At 37.1% G+C, this 21,502-nt stretch overlaps 1 protein-coding gene across 2 annotated transcripts in view; it reads right to left on the minus strand.

The window, feature by feature from the left end:
• Positions 1–21,502, minus strand: part of spon1a (spondin 1a) — a 121,327-nt gene that overhangs the window by 85,524 nt on the left and 14,301 nt on the right. For both annotated transcript variants that reach the window (XM_056766733.1, XM_056766732.1), the window contains exons 3-6: positions 15,213–15,346; positions 8,727–8,800; positions 8,313–8,435; positions 5,436–5,584 (exon numbers count right to left, since the gene is read on the minus strand). In XM_056766733.1, coding sequence (XP_056622711.1) covers positions 5,436–5,584; positions 8,313–8,435; positions 8,727–8,800; positions 15,213–15,346 — 480 coding nt within the window. The remainder of the gene's footprint in view (positions 1–5,435; positions 5,585–8,312; positions 8,436–8,726; positions 8,801–15,212; positions 15,347–21,502) is intronic.

The following is a 21,502-nucleotide window of genomic DNA, read 5'->3' on the forward strand; positions in this document are numbered from 1 at the left end:
CGTCATTAAAAACGTACTATATAGCGCGAAGACACAAACAATCCATCCTTTTGAACTGTTTTACATTAAGGGGTAAACATCAAGGGTAGATCAATATTGTCATCTTAATAAAGCCATTTCCACAGCGTATCAATTATAAGGTAGGGAGTGTTGTCTATTGATTAGGATATATTGTGTCAAAGCTTAGAAGAAATAACTGTTATTCCTTCGCAGAGTTCTAAAGACAAGAGGAAGAAAAAACGCAGAGAGAGAATCTAACTCTTCCTCATCAAACGCGAGAGAAGAAACCTCCAGCTGAGCACTGACTGAATGCTGTTTCATGTCAAATCTGTCACTGTGTCACACATCAAGCTGGTTCTTTCCGTTTATTACTAAAGGCGCTTTTGTTATAAAGCAAAAACATTTCTCTCACCTACGCATTGCTAAGAACAACTCGGGGTGTTATGATTTTTTTTCTGATGTCAAGTGCTAAAGCCAGCAATTCTCTACTGACAGTCTAACGATGGTGTTATCTATAAATCAAATAAATTAATCCACAGCATCCGAGCATAGAACGCTGGAGTGAACAAAAATAAACACAATACAATCTAACAACTTTTTCTCAGAAAGAAATGGATAACATTAATCAGTATTTGAATCTGTATTTTTCAAACCGACTCCAGAAAATCATCTTAGATCATGCATGTTTTTTTCTTTTGTTAAAGTGGGGATCTGGCACATGCAGTTGAGTCAATTTGTGTGTCAGAAGGATGGCTGTTAAATTCATAGTTCATTATTTTGTAGTAACTGCATTAAGAAAGTACATTTATAAAACATCTATGTTTGAGAGTATATTTTTAATATTGTATAGATCCTTTTTTAACTTTTTGTTGAAATCCTTTATTTAAGTATCCGTCAAAGAACAAGATATTGGCCAAAGAATGAGTGTGGGAAACTCAATGTCCAGTGTCCTATCCACACTGGCACAGCAGAGCTGACTGGCATCGCTGTCATCTTAATCACAGGTGGCATCTCATTTCTGCCCATGTGGTGAGAGAACAACAGTTGTTCAGTGAGGAAATGGAGAATTTCACAATCCATCTGAGAGCCTCCGGTGGCCCCTGCCAGCAGAACCGGAGTCAGAGACAAGGCAGCCATTAAAGCCACCACAGCACCAGTCTCCTCATTAGCACCACACTGAGCTGAGGTAGCAGCCAGCTGCATGCACAAATTACCCACTGAGACAGTAGTGAGAAAAAATCTGGTGTGAAGATACCATGACATCAGCGCTGAGGCCATGGTGTTACTCGAGCGTGTAATATGGAGTGTGGACAGCATCAATTCTCCTTTATGTTTCAGGCAGCATCTCCATGGATTGTATACAGACAGTCTCATGAATACCACACAGGAAAATGTGAAAATCCTTGCACAATCACATGACCCTATTAGGGATTGCATGACTCCTTAATTGTGTTCAGATTTAGTCAACGTATAACATTGTAAAAACATTTATTCAAGTAAAACATCATTGTGGTATCTGTACTCAGTAAAGTGTAGAACTAAGGCTGCCTTATAAAATATTATTCAAAGGTGGGTTCCATGCTATTTTTTCTACTTTCTGGCTCAATTTTAAACGTGCTGGCTTCTCATGCTTGACATGGTCAGCTTGTCAGAAAACAAGTTGGACATATGACATTGTATTTCTGTGCTCGATACACACGATACACACGATACTCGATACAGTTTTTTTCGAACATGAAAATCCATTACATAACAACTTTTCATAGTCCCTTATTGGACAATCCTCACTGAAAAGCACACCAGCGAGAGCGAGAGAAAGAGCACTTCCATCAATGTGCTTTGTTCATTGTACTGAAGTTCAGCTGTGTTTGTTTGTTCACTGCATTTCAGTGTTAAAAGTTATACGTCAAATGTCTTTGTTTTGTTGTCAATCGGCACATACGTGCATAAGGTAAACAACAAAAATGTATAGTGACTTAAAAGATATGCCGCTAGAAAATGCAATGATATGTTGTGTGACAGCACTTGAGTTCTTCTATTCGGAAATAATCGTACAGCTGTGTCTGTCTTTTATAAATGTGATCAAACTAAAGACTCTTAGAGGATAAGAAGTATGCAATAATACTCTATAGGTGCTCGAGATTCAAATGAGATTGGCAGAAAGTGTGTGTTACATCTGCTTAAAATCAAATTAAATGGTACCTGCATACTAGTACATTTACATACTATCTAAAAGTCTCCAAAAGGAAAAGCAAACAATCATTTCAAACTCTGAAAAATCATTCCTCCTTTAAAAGGTCAGCCATGCATATTGTACTACAGGCTGTTTGATTTCAATTTTTATGGAATCAATTTCGATTCTTTGTTCTGGAATCTGAATCTCATAACCAGTCAGCAATAGGGGCCATAAACAGGCATCGATGGGGAGGAGAGAGAGAGAGCAAGCGTTCACTATTTTGATGGCACAGCAACAAAGGCAGGCATGTGTTTCTTTCGGGTAGGGATCTTTGATTTGTTTGGAAATCAATTTTGAATATCAACATTTATTTTACTGCACCAAATAGTAGAAATTAAACAGGACATCCCTGAGCACATCTGTCTGTTCCACATAACTTTAAATGATGTCCTATTTCAGATTAACCCATTACAAAAAAAAACACATAAAAATTGTCACTTGACAGACAGTCTTGTCAAACAGAGAGCTTTGCACTGTCTATTCAATTCAACATTACTATTTAATACATATATTGTAATTCATATATAATTAAAAACATTATCAACATTAATAATTCTTAACTTTGTATATAGTATTCATGCAGCTTAAAATACAAAATAATGTTATATTATATAGAATTAATGAATTCTCAAACTGTCCATTATGTCCTGTATTTCCTGCCATCTGCATGAAACAGCGCTCTTAAGCACAATATATATACCCAATGTTAAAAAAGGCACTTCCCAAAGAGAGAGGCCACAGCAGATATGCAAACACGCAGCACTAACATATGGCAATGTGGCACTCTACTAGAGAATTACATGGGTGAGAACACAAGCAATCACACTCTCATTGCCGCCCAGAAGCCGGGACTCTTCAGAAATAATAGAAGCATAAAGGTTTTGGAGAAAACATGAGTGTTATCTGAGCTCAGTGAGATGGATCCATCGTAACGGGTAGGTTTTATTTTCCATTAACTTCCTCACTGAATGCCGATGACGACCTGAAAGTTTATGAAAAACATTTCAGCACACAGTGACAACTGGCATAAGACAACATATTTCAATGAGCGGCAGTGCAGGAAATTGAGAAGAAAGAATGCTTATTTATCGGCATGGTTCTTTGTCAACAACAAAATGAAGAGGACAACAAGCCAGACAGAAGGATGGACAGAGGCTAAAACAGATATAAAACGACACATTCTGTTTCCCGACACATTCTGAGACACAAAGGAATTGTTTACAAGTTTTGCACCATTTATACACAGACAAAATCTAGACTGCTAACACAAAGACTTCCGTTCCAGCATTTTGCTTCAAAGATTGATGATTCACCTCTGTCAAGATCAAGCGAAGGATGAGTTGTAAACAACCAAAATATGTCAAAAGTTGCCAACCTATCATCATGTTATAACAAAGCAATAACATTCATCTCAGTGAATAGACAATACTTCAGTTCAATGAGAGGTAATCCACAAAGAATAATGCTATTAGAAGCCACTTGAAAGATTCATAAAAAATGACAGTGATTGAATGGAAGTAAACAGCAGAATTAGACATCTCAGACAGATGGTGCGCCCATTCTGCTGGAGAGAAAGAAAGATGTCACATTGTGAGAGATCCCACCCGCTGGCTCACTGTACCAGACATCTCTCCACATTTATCTCACTAACTCTGGGCTCCAACCAACTGCTTTGTTTCGATGGAGGTGTTAACAGCACATATTGATTCCTCGATTTACTGTATGTACTGCCATTATCAGAGCAATAGCTTTGCACTTCATCACAGAATGCCATGTTTGCTAAATCTGAACACTTACATCTCACTTACTGATCTCAGTTGACAGAGCTTAGTGCATTCAAAGTGTTATTGAAGGCTTCAATTTAGAGTCAACTTGAAGTTTAATATTAATTCATAGCAGAGCACTCAAGGATTACAATAGCATATGTACATTTTCCTGTGTTGTTTCTTTAAATGTTTCTTTAATAAGACGTTAAATCACTCAGTTTGCGTCTATTCACGTCTTTGCATTGACTTTGTATGTAATTTACTTGCGCGCTTAATTCACGTTTGGTGTAAACGCAACATCAGTATGTATTTATATGTACAAGGTCATTGTTATGTTTTTCATGTCAGAAACAGGCCAATATTCTTAAATGTCTTTATTTTAATCAGTTGAAATGGGTTTGGAGGGCAACCAAATAATAATACAATATGAAATTACCAAATACTAAACAGACCAGTGTGCAGGTTATCTAGAGATCAGTGTACCACTTGCTACAATGTTATTTGAGGATCTGCTGAAAACGTTGATCAAAATTAACGTTTTCAGAATGTTGTCACAGTAAAACATCACAATGACCAAATAACAACTAACTGGCAACGTTATTTTCACTGTGTGCTGGGTAGTCTTATGCCAAAATGACAATTCTCAGCTGATCTTCCACTATGAAAGTCCATTAGGCGTATCGAGAACCAAACATCTAAGCCTTTCTCAGATCTACAACAGCATGTGAATGCTTCGTAGCACATAGAGAATAGACACCAACCTCATCAAATGCTAAAGGCTTCGGTCTATTTTCGATGTCCCTCACAATACATTGCGAGCAGCGGGTAATTGTAATGCTCCGATGGAAGACTACTGTAATGATCAACCTGATCCATTTTAACTATATTTGAGCATTGTGCTGCCACGGACACAGCTTCTTATGCCTATGATTATACTATCAAAGTTCTTCAAGGACAAATGAGGATAATGCCAACCAAGCATTCAAGTGAATTATCATTAGACCATTATGTGTTTGCAGCTGCAGGTTTTCCAGTTGAGCTTAAACTGTGTGAGGATGCATAAGATATTATTTCTAGATCCAGACAGCTACATAGCCTGTTTTACTTCCCAGTAACACTTGGCCAACCCATGATTACAATCTACTGCGAATACGCCTAATTTGACCGGAGGGATAGATTAAAATATCACTTTAAAACGACTGATGAACTTTAACGAACAGCTCTCTGCTCTTAAACATTTCTAAATTCTGGATAAGTGTGACTTACTCTGGATAAGCCAAGTTAATTCTAAATAAGCATGATTAGCTATATGATTAGTTATCTTTGGTTAAATTAATTAAGTCTGAATAAGCTTGAATATGAAATAATCTCCTTTATCATTCGTTGACTGAACAAACTAGTAGTTTGATTTAGCAGTAGCGCCACACCCTTACCTTCTGACGGATCTCCTCCTCCATCTTGACCGGTGATCCCAGTTCAGCAACTTGTTTAACCCCGTCACTAGCATAACCACCATACTCCCACAGTACATAGCTCTTCGAATGAGATGCTCCAATAAGGGCTGACCAGTGGTTAGCTCTCCCTGTAAAGGTACAACATTTTTAAATCGTTAAGATGTCATGTAAAAAATCTAGTTTATGAAAAAAATATTTCAATGTGTCTTGAGTAGGATGGGTATAGGGATGCAACGATCCGATCTTTGGATCGGAATTGGGGCCGATAAGGGTCTTTTTTGCTGGATCGGGTATCGGACTGACGGGTTCTCTTCAGTCCGATCCGTTGCGATACCCGTGGATGTTACTCTACAGCTTCAAAAAGTATTAACTATCAGGAAATTACCAAAAAAGTTGTCATGCACTGTATTCGATGTCATGTATTTCAATAGCTTTATGCGAGAAATAAACCAATATAGCATAAATAAAAAAACTCTGACCTCCGCTGGTGCGGTCACCTGTCAATCTCCATCCAGCATGCGTGTGTCCGGGAACATTCAGGACATTACTCGTTCCAATGTTTTCCAATATTTTTCATAATTGCTAGATAATAGACTGTGGTTTTGTTTAAAATGCATTTTGCCGGAGACTGTACTCGCTGAGTGTAACGTTTTTAGATTCAATCACTTGAAGCGGTCCATGATATGCGTCATTCATACACAAAAACTATTTTTTTTACTTTAGGATTGATCCAATGTATATGATTTAAAAACATGACTGTGGCAAGGGGGGCGTGGTCTGACACGGTCTGTGGCAGAGAGGCGTGTCGGGAGAACGACGGTAAGTAAGCAGATCAACGCTATAGTGAAAACACCTGCTTCTTGTTCTAGTAATTGGCGAGGAGACGCTTATAAGGCGCGACGGAGGAAGCAAATGGAGAGAGAGAGACTGCTGAGAAACGTCTCCCAGGAGAAGCCTCGAGACATTGTGTCCAGGACTAAAAGGAAGGAATCCTACTCAACGAAGAGCTATAAATAGACAGTGTGAATGTTTGATGCCGGAAGTGAAACCGGAAGTAACCAAATAAAAGATTCTTGCGTTTCTCAGTCATGCCGACCCCGCCTCCTTTCTTCCTCAGAGCTTGAACGTTGTTACAATGACATATATATTCTCTTTGTGTTATAACTGCTTTGAACTTGGGAAGCAAAGATCCCTGCAACATCAGGATCATCACTATCCGGGATGCTCGTGAGGGAAGCGGGTGCATTAAGCGCATCATTCTGCGTCCAATGCGCATGACTTTAAATAAAGTAGAAGCGATGTATTAAGCGCATTACATGCAATTAAAGGATAAACTTGGCATTGTCATTCTGAAGATGTGATAAGATGCATAAAACAGAAACAATGTAACAGTGAAGCTTTCTGTGCCTTGTTCAACTCCAACAAATGGTTTCCACCTCCCACAAAATTGGGTTGTCCCACAGGAGCAGGCTAAAAAACACTAGAATACAGTAGCTTTACCAATGGCTTTTTTGAGTGTGTGTCCTCAATTTGTCCCTTACTACAGCCCTTCAATGGCAAGTTTCAACATCACCACAAACTGCATTGAAGAAAGAAAATGTTGTATTGTATTAGGGTGATATATTATACACAATCTATGACAGATAGGCTTTCTAAAACTAGTGAAAAGGTGAGCTAAAATGACACTTCCTACTGTATTGGGAAAGTTATTAAATAATTTCATATTCCACTTTCAATTTCAAAACGTCCCACTTTAACAATAAAGTCACCTTGTGGAATATCAATACCCTGAGGTATTAGATTCCAGATCTGCCCACTCTGGGCCTTTAAAGCCCCTCAATCTAATTTCTCCTCACGAATTTAAGCTATTCCAAAGCCATGACAGAGTGACTCTCGGTGGAGAACCGCTTATCACATCCTCTTTCTACAGTTAATCCTTTCAATGCGTCAGACCTGTATCGAATCTAACTGATGCGCTCTGATGTTCTGAAGCTTATTTTCATATTTCCTGCCAATAACAGCATTTCTCACTTTTTCCCTCTCTGTACATCAACACCTTTAATATTTTTTTTACCAGAGTAGTGGCAAATAATAATACAAAAATATTAATAAAAAATAAATAATTTGTAAAGTAAAGTAAAATTAAATTAAATTAAAAAAAAATTAAACTGTGCTTGTTGTGACAGTGATTAACTAGGATCTTCATTCAAATATATTTAATTAAAATGCAGTGACCGCAGTGTAAATATTAAAATAGGTAGTATAGTACATATTCCAAATAAGCGCAGGAGAGTGTATGTGTGTTTTGATATTACACACGTTCATCATAAATCCCTTGTGTTTATCTGCACGATAAATGTCTGTTTTCCTCGCGTGCCTTTCACTGTTTCCTAAACCCATAAATTAGGGCACCACTCTTTCTTTATCTGGTTCATCTAGATCCCAGAGTACATTCTAATCAGAGTATTGATCTGAGCTGCAGACGCTCAAGTGCAGAGTGCCTTTAATCCCCTGGCTTAATTTACTCCCAATGAGACACTCTCAAGGTTATCCTCACCAACCACAAAAGACTAGAGCAGAGACACTGGGGGAAGAGATGAGGACATTGCATACTTATGGAGAACATATTGTGAGTTAAGTGAAATTTATGAACCACTAGTGGGACTTAAGCGAACATTCTTGTTTATTTACATTATAAGTTGTGCTTGTGTTGGTGTCTAGGTAGTAAAGATGTTCAAAAGAGATTGTAAAGCGATTGAATGTCCATCTATAAATGGCTTTTAGCTGTCTGGGCACATTTAACTGTCACAGGAGTAAGCATTTTTACATATTCAATCTGATCATGGACTGTCTTACTTGGGTAGTCTTTTGGGTGCAACTTCTCTGACCAGTTCCCGTAGAAAGTTACTCTGTATTTGGCAGTTCCACAGGCACAGCAGTCCAGCAGAGGCTTGTCTGTAGATTCTCCATACAGTGTCTCTGGAATACAGGAGAGCATGGCTAGATTATTTACAGAAATGTTTACTATATGCATGCACACAAAAATATGGCTTTTGGAGGGTTCATTTAAAACTGAATCATGAACATGAACCAACGAGGACCAGAATTTGTGCTGTTGTAGACTGGTCTTTTTAGAAAGGCTAACAGTCAGGGCAACGTAGGATGCAACCAAGGCTAAGAACAGAAATATGAGGCAAAAGACAGATAGAGATAGCATCTTAAAGAAGAGCATGTACCAGTAGATCTAGCTGGAATTAACGAAAGACTCACCTTTCTCACACATCCGCTTTGTGAGGAAACCTTCATCCTGAAATGAGATGATCTTTCTCTGAACAATGCTAGCCCTGCAGAAATAAAGAGATGTAGTAAGTAAGGAGAAAAGAAGGACGCAGTGAAATAGGCAATTGTCAGGAATAAGCTCTTTGAACAGGCAGCAATCATGAACCCCCGTGGAGTGATTCTAATCCCACGTGCAAGTTCAATAGCTGCATGTCATTAAAGAGAACTGCACCACAGGATTTCAAAGACAGCAGATGTGAACATATATTTATGCATCACAAAATTCAAGAATCACAGTCATAAGTTTCTAACTACTAGTAAAATGGATTATTGACACTCTTAACAGTGGCCCACCATAAAAAAACAGTAATGCATATCAATTTTGCATTTCAGATGATGGATCAACTTCACCAGAACAATATGGCTGATCAACCAGCAAAACCAAGTAAGTTTTACTGACAAACATAATTACTCTGTTGAAACACCAAATGATCACCAGACCACTATAAACCAGCCTAAATTTATACTGGGCAGATCCGGAGCTTCATGTATAACATTTTGAGTAGATTTAATCAAGTAAGTACTGTAATTGCAGAGTTAAAGCAGCTGTAGGGTATGCTCATTTTAACACTATTTTTATTTTTATAAATCTCAATATGTGCATAGGAAATAGTGGGTATTTCAGGGGCAAGTTGCATAAACTACTTAGACTAGTCTTACAAGTTATTCATCTAGATTTTTTTCTTCAAGACTGGTCATAACTTCTTCAAGTCAGTTACATAAGAGGGTAGATTTGTCATATTGAAATATGAAAAGTAAGACTGATTGGTCTTAAATAATTGCTAGTCGGTGAGACTAGTTGCTATGGCGCAGTTGTTCTCTGGTTTGTTTAAAAGATGGTTTAAATCCGTGAGAATACACGGAATACATGAAATGTAAGGCAAGAGAGACATCGGTCAGACAGTTGTAACTAAAACCGAATGAGTGACTGAAAACAGAGCTTGAGGCAGAGTGTAAACAGGCTGCACCATTTAGCCTGTTCACATGGTGCCATCTGAGATACAGTACTTGTGGCAACCATGGAGGTCTTTATACAGCCTGGAAGAATCTTATAGTGAAAAAGCCTACCCTCCTTCCACAATGAGGAAGTGAGAGCTCTCATCTAAAGAAAAGGCTTGTCAATATTATACTGAGAGCTGGAGCTAGTCAAGGTGGTCCACATCCAAATGACAAGGAATATTTATGAACCAACAATTTTGAACCAACCACACTGGAATGGTCATTAAACTTTGAGAAATAAATAAATGTTTAGTAAAATGAAAGTGACTATATGATAAAAATGCTTTTTGTTTCTATTGCTGACTATTACAAACAAAAAAAACGCTAACCATAACATCTTGGCCACACATCACATTATATTCCTGAAGTGTTGGTGGCAATTTTATCATCAATTTTTTTTTAGAAGTGGTGGTTTGGTTGTGAAATATTTGTTTTTGTTTTAAAATTTCAATAAATTTATTTTCAAAATGTATCTTTGTGAAGAACATTACAAATTAGTTTATGTCTCTGATGTGAAGAGGTTAGTCAATCATTAAAGAGTTTATTATTTTCAAAGGGAAACACGGGCCGCTTTGTTGGTGGAGTGGAGGCGGTGCGCAAGTGGTGGTCGTGCATCCAAGTTCCTCCAATTTCCACGGACACGGCTCTTTGCAGCATGCACAGCTGAAGATAAAAATTGTTTTATCTTTTGTGAACGGCAGTGGCAGCCACATCGGATTAAAAGTGGCCGCCGCGCAGAAAATCCACCGCTCGTGTGAATCCAGCATAAGACTTTGAGGTACAGTAGCAACAAACAGTTCAATTCTTAAGATAAGAAAGCGGGTTGAAAAAGGGGCTTTATTTATGAAATGGGCAAAAAAATGTCTGTATGGTCATTTCCACACAATACTTGACATTTATCAATAGGGATGCATGAATAGATACAATCAAATCTCACATCAGATTTCAGCTTGTGTACGCAAGTTCGCGTGAAGGTTTATGTTTTATCAGTTTGATGTATGTTCTGAAAGGAATAATAAGAAATGAAAAGACACCGATTTTCATTTCGTTTCAATAACAATTGTTTCCATATTTAATCAACATCATTCAAACAATTATTTTATGAATCACACGTGAACCCCCGCGTAAGAGGATGTCAGTTCACAAATCCGCACTCATTTCTAGGTTAGAATAATAAATAAGGCCTTTTATGAGAAAATTAAAATGGAGATAGGGAGGAGTGGAATAGGAGGCACTTAAATATTGTTTCTTTATTTATTTTCCCTGGCCACAGCTAAGAGTCATACATTATTATTTTACTCTAATTGAATAGGGTCGTGGTCTCAGTCGATGCTCCATCAAACACATTACCGTTCATGATGTGTGGACTAAACTGACAGCCCTTCAATGTTTCCCGTGCTCATATCTGTTTAATTTTATAACTTTCATTGTGATATACACAAATATCTATTCATTGGCTGGCATCTGACACCTATACGACCTAATCTGCATTGTAAAAGAGTGTTTTTTGTTTGTCCCCCAAAACACACACTTTTATTTTAAGGCAACCGTTTGCAAAACAGGTTCAAAAAACTAATATTTTACTTCTGAAATGCTTATACTTTGATGAAAATGAAACCAGAAGTTAACTTTACTTCAATCACTTCATCTGGCAGTTCTATCCACCAGCTGTTGAACCCCAGAGATTGAAGGATATCGAGGGAGGTGCCTTGTTATGTGCCTACCCCTGCAGCATTGTTCATCTTCAGGACACTTTTAGAGGACATGTCTCCCACCATTATTTAATCGAAACCAACACATTTTCAAACACAATTCACCATCAGGAACGTTCAGTCAGCAGGGCACTGAGGGATCCAGATGGATCACATCCAATGAAACGAAGACACACAAAGACCCAGATACCCACCCGCACACTATTTTATGTAAAGGTACTGACGATACCACTCTAATTGTCCGTGCTCTAATTCAATCTCACCCCAATTTCACATATCTGAAGGAGAGCGTCTTTGACAGAAAGCCTCCTCACTTTCCAGGGCTGGCCAGGCAATCAGCTGCGGTAATGGTTATTTAACATCCAATTTAAATTCTATCAATGAGATGTTATTAAGGGCAGACTCACTTTCCCGCTTTTACACAGCTGATGCTAATCGCCTCTCTCTGCATGTGTGTATGTGTGTGTGATCTTCTCAGGCCAGTGCTCAAGGGCTAAAATGCAAATTCAAGAGCCCACATCAACGCAGAGTACCACCCTGAATAAGATCTGTGCCAGGATGAGACCCTTTGCAGGTTACACATACGCCGTGAACCTGGAAACGTGAAAACATGCGTTTTGATTATATTGTAATTTAACCTTGTGGCTGTTAAACTGGATTATTCAGCATGGCTTTTAACAAAACTGATTGTAGCTTGAGTTCAGTAATGAGCCCTGAAAAACATCTACATTTCATTCAGTGCTTCACAGTGCCTTCATAACACACTTTCATGAAGGCCAAGTCTTTGAAGTGCAGCTTCAACAGAAAATACTTCTATTTATGTTGGTTATGTTCCTGTCTAACCTTTGCCACAGCCAAATTAATTATATCTCACTCATGTTTTCTTGGTAGTAAAATTCACAATTACATCTCTTCAGTGTAATTTTTCATGCGTTACCCAGAAAGGCTATTAAATTGAAAGGACATTGCTAGATGTTTCTCCTCGCATTTGACATGTTTCTTCTGGGGTTTCAGAAGCTAAGAAATTTAATTCTGCCATCAAAAGTTTTCAACTACAATTCGATCCCAAAATTGTCACGGGACGTGTGGTGAGAGAACCCAATTGCAGGGTTAAACAAAATACTTTAATTAAAGGACACGAAAACACAAAACAAAAACCCACAATGGGGTAAAATACAGGGGATAACAGAGACAGCCAAACAGGAATGAAAAACTCACGGACGGTAACAAGCTGTAACTAAAATCAAAGAGGATAATGAACAGAAACAGAGCGCTTGAGCAAAAACGCTGGGACACAGCGTGGACCAATCCTAAATAAGGTAGTTCCAACGAGCATGCGGACACAACAAGATACAAGAACCACCGAGCACAGGACAGAGAATACAAGGGCATTAAATAGGGAGACGAACAAAGGATAATTAACAATAGGCATGTGTGGGTAATGAAACACTGAAGGGAAGCTAACGAGGCACGAGAAAGCACATGCCATGTCAATATATATACACAGCCATGTCTTTCTCACACTAAACACGTGATTCTATCATGGTTCAACCCAAAGGCTGGAAAAGCCTGAACAGAAATGGCAGAACCATGACAAAAATATACTTAACAGCATAACGACCCGACAATTTGGTTCGAAGTGTGTAAAAACTCCGAATAATACCATTTTGTTGAAAACCAAAAAGGAAATAACAAACATGAAAGATTATGTACAATGAAGAAGTCATGTTGAAAGTTTCATTATAATGATTTAATATGAAAGTATATATTTTATGAAGCCAATTTTTTGCACTGTACAATGTTATTTTACCAGATAAACAGCTTTGTGATCTTTAGATATATCAGAAGGAATATTGGCTTTGCAGGTTCACTTGTTTCTGTTTTGGATCAAGATTTTAATCAAGAGCTCTCAGGTGAAGGGGAGGTTTAGGGGCATGAAAACAATTTGACACATCACAGAAAGTTCCTTGCTCTTTAAATCTCGCAAAGTCTAGCTAGTTTCTCAATCTTTTGCTTTCACCTGCAAGGCGGTTTACAGCAAGGAGGAATAACAGAAAGTTTTGATTTCACGGAACGTTTCTGCTCCCAGCATCCCTTCAAGACTTCACTCACAGCGAAGAGTTCGGCAACCTCACAGCGGATCTCCTCTCATTACCCACGCACGATCTCTTCAGCCCTGTTCCCCATCCCTATCTGCCTCAAGCATATCCCCGACATCGCTCATGCTGGTTTAATGCTTCCAAATTCGAACAGTTGTTGCATTGCACTTCGTTTCATGTCTTCTGTACCTTCTCTGTCTCTGTTCTGCATTTTTTTATTTGCCGACCACTAAAGCATGCATACATTTTCTTTCCACAGGTAAAATTTGAGCTGGAGTTGAGTCTCTTGCGAGCATCTCTATTACAAGCTGCAAGGCACAAGAATTTATAAGACTAACAAGACTGTTCCACCGTAAAAATCAAGTTCACGGCAGGGTTCATTTGTGATATATTTCTGTTCTGTCTAGTTCCTAACTAAATACCTGTACCCTGTCATTAGCATCCACCAGTGATGATCTAATGTTGTATGGATTAACTAAGAGTGCCCACAGACTTAGACTGATAACAAAATCTATCTGATTGACTGAGGGTTAGTAAAGGCAAAGTGATAATCTGTTTTAAAAGGATGTTAAGTGGAACGAAATTTGTTTCAACATGGGACAGTTTTGAAAAAAATGAAAGGTATGAAAAGGTTGGGGTGGAATAAAGGGAACTCTTGTACAACATGTGTTTATGAGTTCAGAAACCGCTAAAGGCAGCACCTTTGACTGGAACAGAATGCAAGAGTCTTTAGATGGTGGTGTCAATGGAAGGGTCATAAAAGGATTTAAAGGATATAAATTAACCCACTCTGGGCTGTTTCAATCTATGATTTGGTAAAATCTTAACATTTTCTGGGTTAATTTAACACATCAGTAGGGTTTGTCGCTCTTTGCCAGATAAAACACACAAAAACCCCATGTGCAAAAAACATGTGTGATCTTGTGATATGTGTGTTTTTAGAACATTTTGGTTTGAATTCCCATGTAAAAAGTGGGATAGCATGTAAAATCCCATGGAATGAGGTGTTGCACATGTCATCCAATGTTTTTTTTTATATATGTTATCCTATGTGTTTCACATGGGATTCACATAAAAATGTTCCAAAAACACACATTTCAAATTTTTTTTGCACATGTTAAACACATTTTGTACACATGTGATCACATGTGAAATTCATGACTCTTTACTGATTCACAATTTGGGTTAAATTTATCACAGCATTTGTTTTGTGTTTGCCTGAAAGATAGAAACATGCTGTTAAATCAGTGTACACACAATGACAATTATATCTTTATCACATAACATTTGATGATTTTTTTGAGTGTCATGACCCTTTAACCAAGTTTAACCAGAAAATCAGTCTGTCATTTTTTATAAATAGCACAAAAAATTGTGTGCGGCCCAATAAACTTGTTTATTTCAGGGTGCAAGAATGGATGGAGGGATAGTCATATACATATATTCCCAGACATGAATTTGATTTGGTGTATCTTACCCCGACATTTCCTCTAATATAACCAGTTGGAAATTCTTTTAAATGAAAAACTTCATCCAGCCACCAGATTCATCACCACCAGATTGTTGGTTCTTCCCAATGTAACCCTTGTAATAATGGAATGACTTACTTCAGTAGTACACAGCCACTGCCTGAGGGGGGCGCTGTCCAGAACACCTGTATTCTGGTCCTCCTGCGTGGAGTGCTTTCTGTGACTGCTGGGGGGCAGTTTGTCATAAACTGTGTGTCCTCTTCATCAATGATCTGCAGGGCAAAAAAACACATACATTCATGTAAATACAAATGTGAACCATTCAAATGTTTCCTGTGCAAATAATCAAAAGTGTACTGCAAGATTTGTGTTTCTGCTTCTATTCACATTAAAAACAGTGTTTCCCGCAGGATTTTATGCGATTTGTGGCACTGGATAACGCCATGCGCTAATTTGCATATGAGTAACTTCATCACACTGTGTTTGTATTCAGAGGACTGTTGGAACCTCAGTTCTGTTTTTGCTTTACTCTAAACTGTCACATACTGTAATACAACTACATGTCAAGAAAGCTGTCACCATTTACATATTTTACTTTTTTGTTGTTGTTCACATGAAAAAGTATACTCTATAACTGCTTCAATCCTGATTTATAACCATGACATCGTCTGACAAAATCACCATACATCTACATCCTGTTCTGGGTAGTTGCTATGTGCACTTTATGCTGGTCCAAACAACAACAAAAAGCTGACCTCTAAGTGTCTTTGATACTCTGATCTTTAAATATACTCTAGCTAATGGCACTTCTTCAATGTAAATATAAAGGATTTTCATGATCTATAATCCACCAGGTGACAATCTTAGTGCAATCCCTTTGAAAAGCAGAACAGACAAAAATACAAATTTTCGTTGCCCAAGAATCTGTGATATAGTATTGTAAGACCATTGTTGAGGGCCAATCGGAGGGTGATTTGTAATAGCGAAGTGTGTTGTTGTTGTGTGTGAACTCCCACCTGGAGATGCTACTCTAAAACTACTGTTCATGTAGTTCAACTGGTAGAGCATTGCATTTATAGCACGACAAAAAGTTTGTGGTTTCGACTGTTAGGACATAGAATATGTATTATTTAAATGCACTGTAAATTGCTTTGGATAAAAGTGTCTGCCAAAAGTGTAAATGTAATGGCAATACCCACAACTCTCTAAGAAACCTCAATCTAGACATAGTGTTAACACAACAATTATGACCCAGGCTGTAAAAAACAGCAAATGTCATTAATTGTATTATGGAAATTATGCAACTCAGTCTGTTAGTAACAAATAATGATTAGTTGAGAACCACTTCTGCCGTCACACATAACCCGAAAAGCAATAAGTGAAGTGATAGATATGGTCTGACAGGGAGCTCTGTGTACTTCTTAAGACAGCAAAACCCTTTGCATCAAAACAGAAACAAATACAAAACTTTGCATAAAAAGCTCCATGGTGTAATATTATATGAGATATTCTGGATATGACAAAACAACTTCTCATTTTTCCAAATTCAGTCTATAGTATCCGCATTCCCACAAGTTAGCAATGGCTGTCAACTTTATGTATTGGCTCCTGAAAGGGAATTTAAGATATTCATTAATTAAAGAGAATATTCATTGCAAACTTATAAGCCTCAGGGAGTCTCTGTTTCTTTCCAGACAATGAGTTTTTTCGATATTGCGAGTTGTCTTTTTAGGTTTCAGTGGAAGTCAAAGGTTGAGACTAGTTTCACTAGAACAAAATTGGATTTTTGTGAAACGTGCATCTAATGGAATAACAGATTTGCACACTGGCAGCTAATTCTAATGCTTGTCAGTATTAAATGAAACCAGAACATAATACATACCCAGACAGTTGTTTATTAGACTTTTATTCCAGTTGAAGACTGTATATGCTCATCAAATAAAAGGTCATTCATCAGATTTTCTTTCTATTTATAGAAAAATATGATAATTACTAGTTATCCTTAAGTTATAGGCAACAAATTAAAGCAGTAATGATAGATATAAATGATGTGTTGTAAATATATCTGTGAGTGCATATCAGTTGAATTTTACATTACAGTAATGTGGTAAATTACAGTTGCTTGGCATATCCAGGTTGACCTCTGGCTTAAAGTGCGAGATCTGTAGAATTGCCAGAGTTGTTAATTCTAGCTATGTAAGAAGAGATTGATTACTGCATTTATCTCCAATATATCGTTGGGAACGCTGTAGTACCTTTAGCTGAGAAAAGCATCATCTTGACCTTTGATCTTCACTGCCCTGACCTCCACCATTTGATTGATTGCCAACGAGCAATGTTTGTCAAACAAATCCCAGCCAGACATTCAAACCATTTTAGAGCAACAGAGCATAATGTCATTGAATCTAGAATAGGTCTTACGGAACGCTGTGTGACTAAATACGCAGGACGAGGAAGGTAATCCAAAAGGGTAACTTTTAATAATTCCAAGAGAAACCACACAAGAACACGAAACACAATCAATACCGGACAAAAGAATGGGCCAAAACACAGGCCTTAAATAACAGGGGAAACAGAATCAGGTAGAACAGAATCAGGTGAGGGATTAATAAACTAACAATGAACACAGAAGACAACCAAAGAAGAAAACCAAACTGAAGACATCTGTTACAATAGTTAAGGGCTTTACGCCATAACAGAACAATAGTCATCTATTTCGCACACACAAATATCTGTGGTATTGGAATTGTTATTTCCCTCAGATAAAGCAGATATATGAATTGTTGAGAAATATCTACCAACAAAAAACATTTTTAATTTTTAAATAAGAGCATTCAGCAATTTATCTCACCCTTATAAACAACAGTGGAGATTGATCTTAACAGGTCAGTTGCACAGTAGACTCTTAAAGGTACAGTAGTAAGTCTAATGGTCAGCGAGTCATCTTTAGGGATGGGTACCAAAACCCGGTATTAAAAAAAGAGTTAAAAAAAAGAGTTAAATAGGTAACACTTTAGTTTGGGGACCAATTCTCACTATTAACCAGTTGCTTTATTAGCATGCCTATTATTAGCTTATTGGCTGTTTATTAGTACTTATAAAGCACATAAAGTGTGACCATATTCTACATCCCTAATTCTACCCAATACCTAAACCTAACAATTATTTTACTAACTACTAGTAAGCATTCATTTGTAGTTATTTAGGCAAAAGTCATAGTTAATGGTTTGTTAATGGCGATAATTGTACCTTAAAATAAAGTGTGACCGTGAAATATTAAAAAAGTTTCTGTTAAAGTTGCATCTTCAGTATAATGAACCAACCGACTTATTTTAATACTGCTAGTTCAAGCTTAAGACAATTTAGTTCGCATTGCAGAAAATAAATCAGTGTTCATTGTATTCCTGATTTCCTTATTTTTGGTTCCTTATATTTATAAAACATATAGAAAAGATCCAATAAGAATACTGTTAAAGTACAGGACCGGGGAGCAGCACTGGTAAGAGTAGCCATACTACTAAAATCTGAATGATACCTATACCTGATCATTGTCTATTGTTTGTGGAGAAATAAACTCCAACAATCTTGGATGCTAGAAATCAAACAAACTGATCCGTTGTAATAAGAACAGAAATCACATTCCCATTTAAATCATTACATGAAATGATGAGCCTGACCCAAATGTCTTTACTTTGCACAAAAAACACAACAATGTTTTCATGAAATGCCGTTTGAATGTCACTTCCAAAAAAAGCAAGTTTGTTTATAAGAATATGTGAACTTTTTACATGGTCCCTCACCCACCATTTTTCCATACGTTAAATTCATAATATTTGCTTTGGGATTTATGTATATGGCAAATACTGTGACATTGGCTGTTAATTTAGTAAACAGTCTATACTGTCTTATTTGCTGGAGGATATGTTGGAAATGACAGTCATCCAATGGTAATAATGGCAATTCAAAATCCTTTAGAAAACCAATCATGTCTAAATAATGCTTATGACCACTAAATGGATACAAAGCACAATGCCTATAGGCTCAGCAGTTACTACAGCATGGTTGATAACTCTAATAGGAACAAGCTGCAAAATTTGCATCAAATGTGTGTTTGCTGGAGTGTTGCTTAAACCACATGTTGTTATCAGTCCAATGAGAAGCAGTCAATCAGTCAGTCAGTCAGTGAGCACTATAGGGTCAGCTCCTCTCAAGGGAGAGCCCAACAAAAAACGCTTTTAGAGCAGTCTCAAAAATGGCCGCGATAGTGCATGCCCACAAATTAAACTAAGCCCTACTTCAAATAAACCTTGTTGCAAAAGGTTTCTCTGGGGGCACAGCAAAAGAAAAAACCCAGGCCTTAGTTGGCCATATCAACCTTGAAGTCTGAGGAGAGAGGGGAGATGGTGTGTCACTCCAGACTCTGAATCTATGGAAGAGGGTCCAGAGAGGCTGTTTCTGAGGTGGCTGGTTTGATACGTCTGCCTCTCCTACCAGCTGAGTACAGAAAGAGCCATGAGTCTCCCGGGTAAGAATGTCTTCACCTTCATCAACAAAAATATATGGGCCATTCTACAGACTTGGTGCAAAATCGGATGTGAAAACATCTTGAAAAAAATATATATTTTTTTCTATGCAAATTGTATAATAGGTAGGTACACATTGCTAGTAATTGTGTAGTTAATTTCCATATTGTATTTTCAGATAGTTTTGCAATACGCTTCCTCTCCCCAAATTGTGTCACTACCGAATTAATTTTTATTTTGCTAAATCACTTACCGCTACAATTTTAACAATATTTCAAGTGTAATTTATGAGATTTGTTGTATGTTGAATCCAATCTTTCTTTGTAAAAGCATAAAATTGATCATAGTGATTTCTAAGTTAAGGATTCATAAGTTTACATATTGAACCAAAAACTATCAATAAAATCCTTGTTGATCATTTAATATACTTTATTTTTGACAAAACATCCTATGTTTCGGTCGTGACACACACATTTTCAATAGTGATTGTAATTTTTCGGTACACAATATCACAATATTTAATTTGAACAGCTGAATCAAAATGTCAACATTTTATGTTAACGCGAATAACTATAAATATGCAGTCAGCACAAATAGCACACACACATCTGACAGACATTTGTTTATTTCCCCAAATAAAGGATTAAGGGTTCCGTTTTCTCACTACCAAATTTGTTTTGATACTACCAAAACAATGATTCACAGTGATATTCAGTCAAAACTGTTTCGGCAGTGATAACTTTTGAATACCTTTGAGTCTAAGAAAAATCACCACATAGCTAGAGCAAGCACAGTTCTGAACAGATGTTCACACATGAAAACTAAATTTTACAAACAGCTTGCTTAATTGTAAAAAAAGATCTTTGGTAGTGACGTTCCTTAAAGTTACACATAGATTCTAGACTTTTGAACAAATTTACTTTAAAATGATCTACTAACCATGTAGCTTATTAGAGAGCGCGACACCATAATGATTCTTGATCCAAAATGTAGAGTGTGGCTAAAATCAGTATGAGCCAATAGAATAAAACATATACTGTTTTGGAAGTGACATGAAAACCTGAGACATATTTTTTACATAAATTTTAATCATATCAAAATAAAAAAAACTTTTTGAAATATTTTTAAAGAAGTCAATCTAAAAAAATGCAAACATTTCCTTAACATAATTTTCATAAATTGGGTACTTTCAATCTTCCTATTGAAAGTACCCAATAAATGATGATTTTATATATATTAAGCTTACTGATATTTTAGATATTATTGTGGGTTTCAATAGATAATACAAGGATCTAAGTAAACAACTAAGATTTGAAAACTTGAATGCTTTTTAAACATGTTTTTTTTTATGTGGGACAGCAGTTTGCACGAATTCTGCAGAATTGTCCATAAAGAGAAAGAGTGAGGTAAGAGTGAAAATAATACAAAGAGTTCCTAGTGGAGTTGGTTTGCTTACCCTGCTGAAGAATTCAATAATAATGGTTAGACCACTTTGGACCAACATCAAACAAGCTAGCTGCTTACATTATCTTAAGTCAAGCAGGTTTTTAAGAACATACTGGCTGGTTGTCCAGCTAATGCTAATGAACGTCTGTAATGCATTGAAATAAAATAAAACTTACAGTCATGGACTGTTTCAATAATGTCATCAGCTTTGCAACATAGTAACAGCAAACACTTGTGGTTCGAGTCTGCGTGAGGGGCATATTGGAGCACAAATACTGTATTTTTTGTATAACACCCACAGTGTCTGTCTTTAAGAGACTTAGGTTGAATGTGTAGTAAACAGCAAGGCTTTTCACTAGATTCTGGAAAAGAGCAACAAAGTTTCTGTTCAAACACTTCAAACACAGTAGCATTGTCAAACAACAAGCATCACATTCAACAAAAATTCTTCGAGGCAAT

The sequence above is a fragment of the Triplophysa dalaica genome, chromosome 14 (assembly GCF_015846415.1).
Source record: "Triplophysa dalaica isolate WHDGS20190420 chromosome 14, ASM1584641v1, whole genome shotgun sequence".
NCBI classification, from domain to species: domain Eukaryota; kingdom Metazoa; phylum Chordata; class Actinopteri; order Cypriniformes; family Nemacheilidae; genus Triplophysa; species Triplophysa dalaica.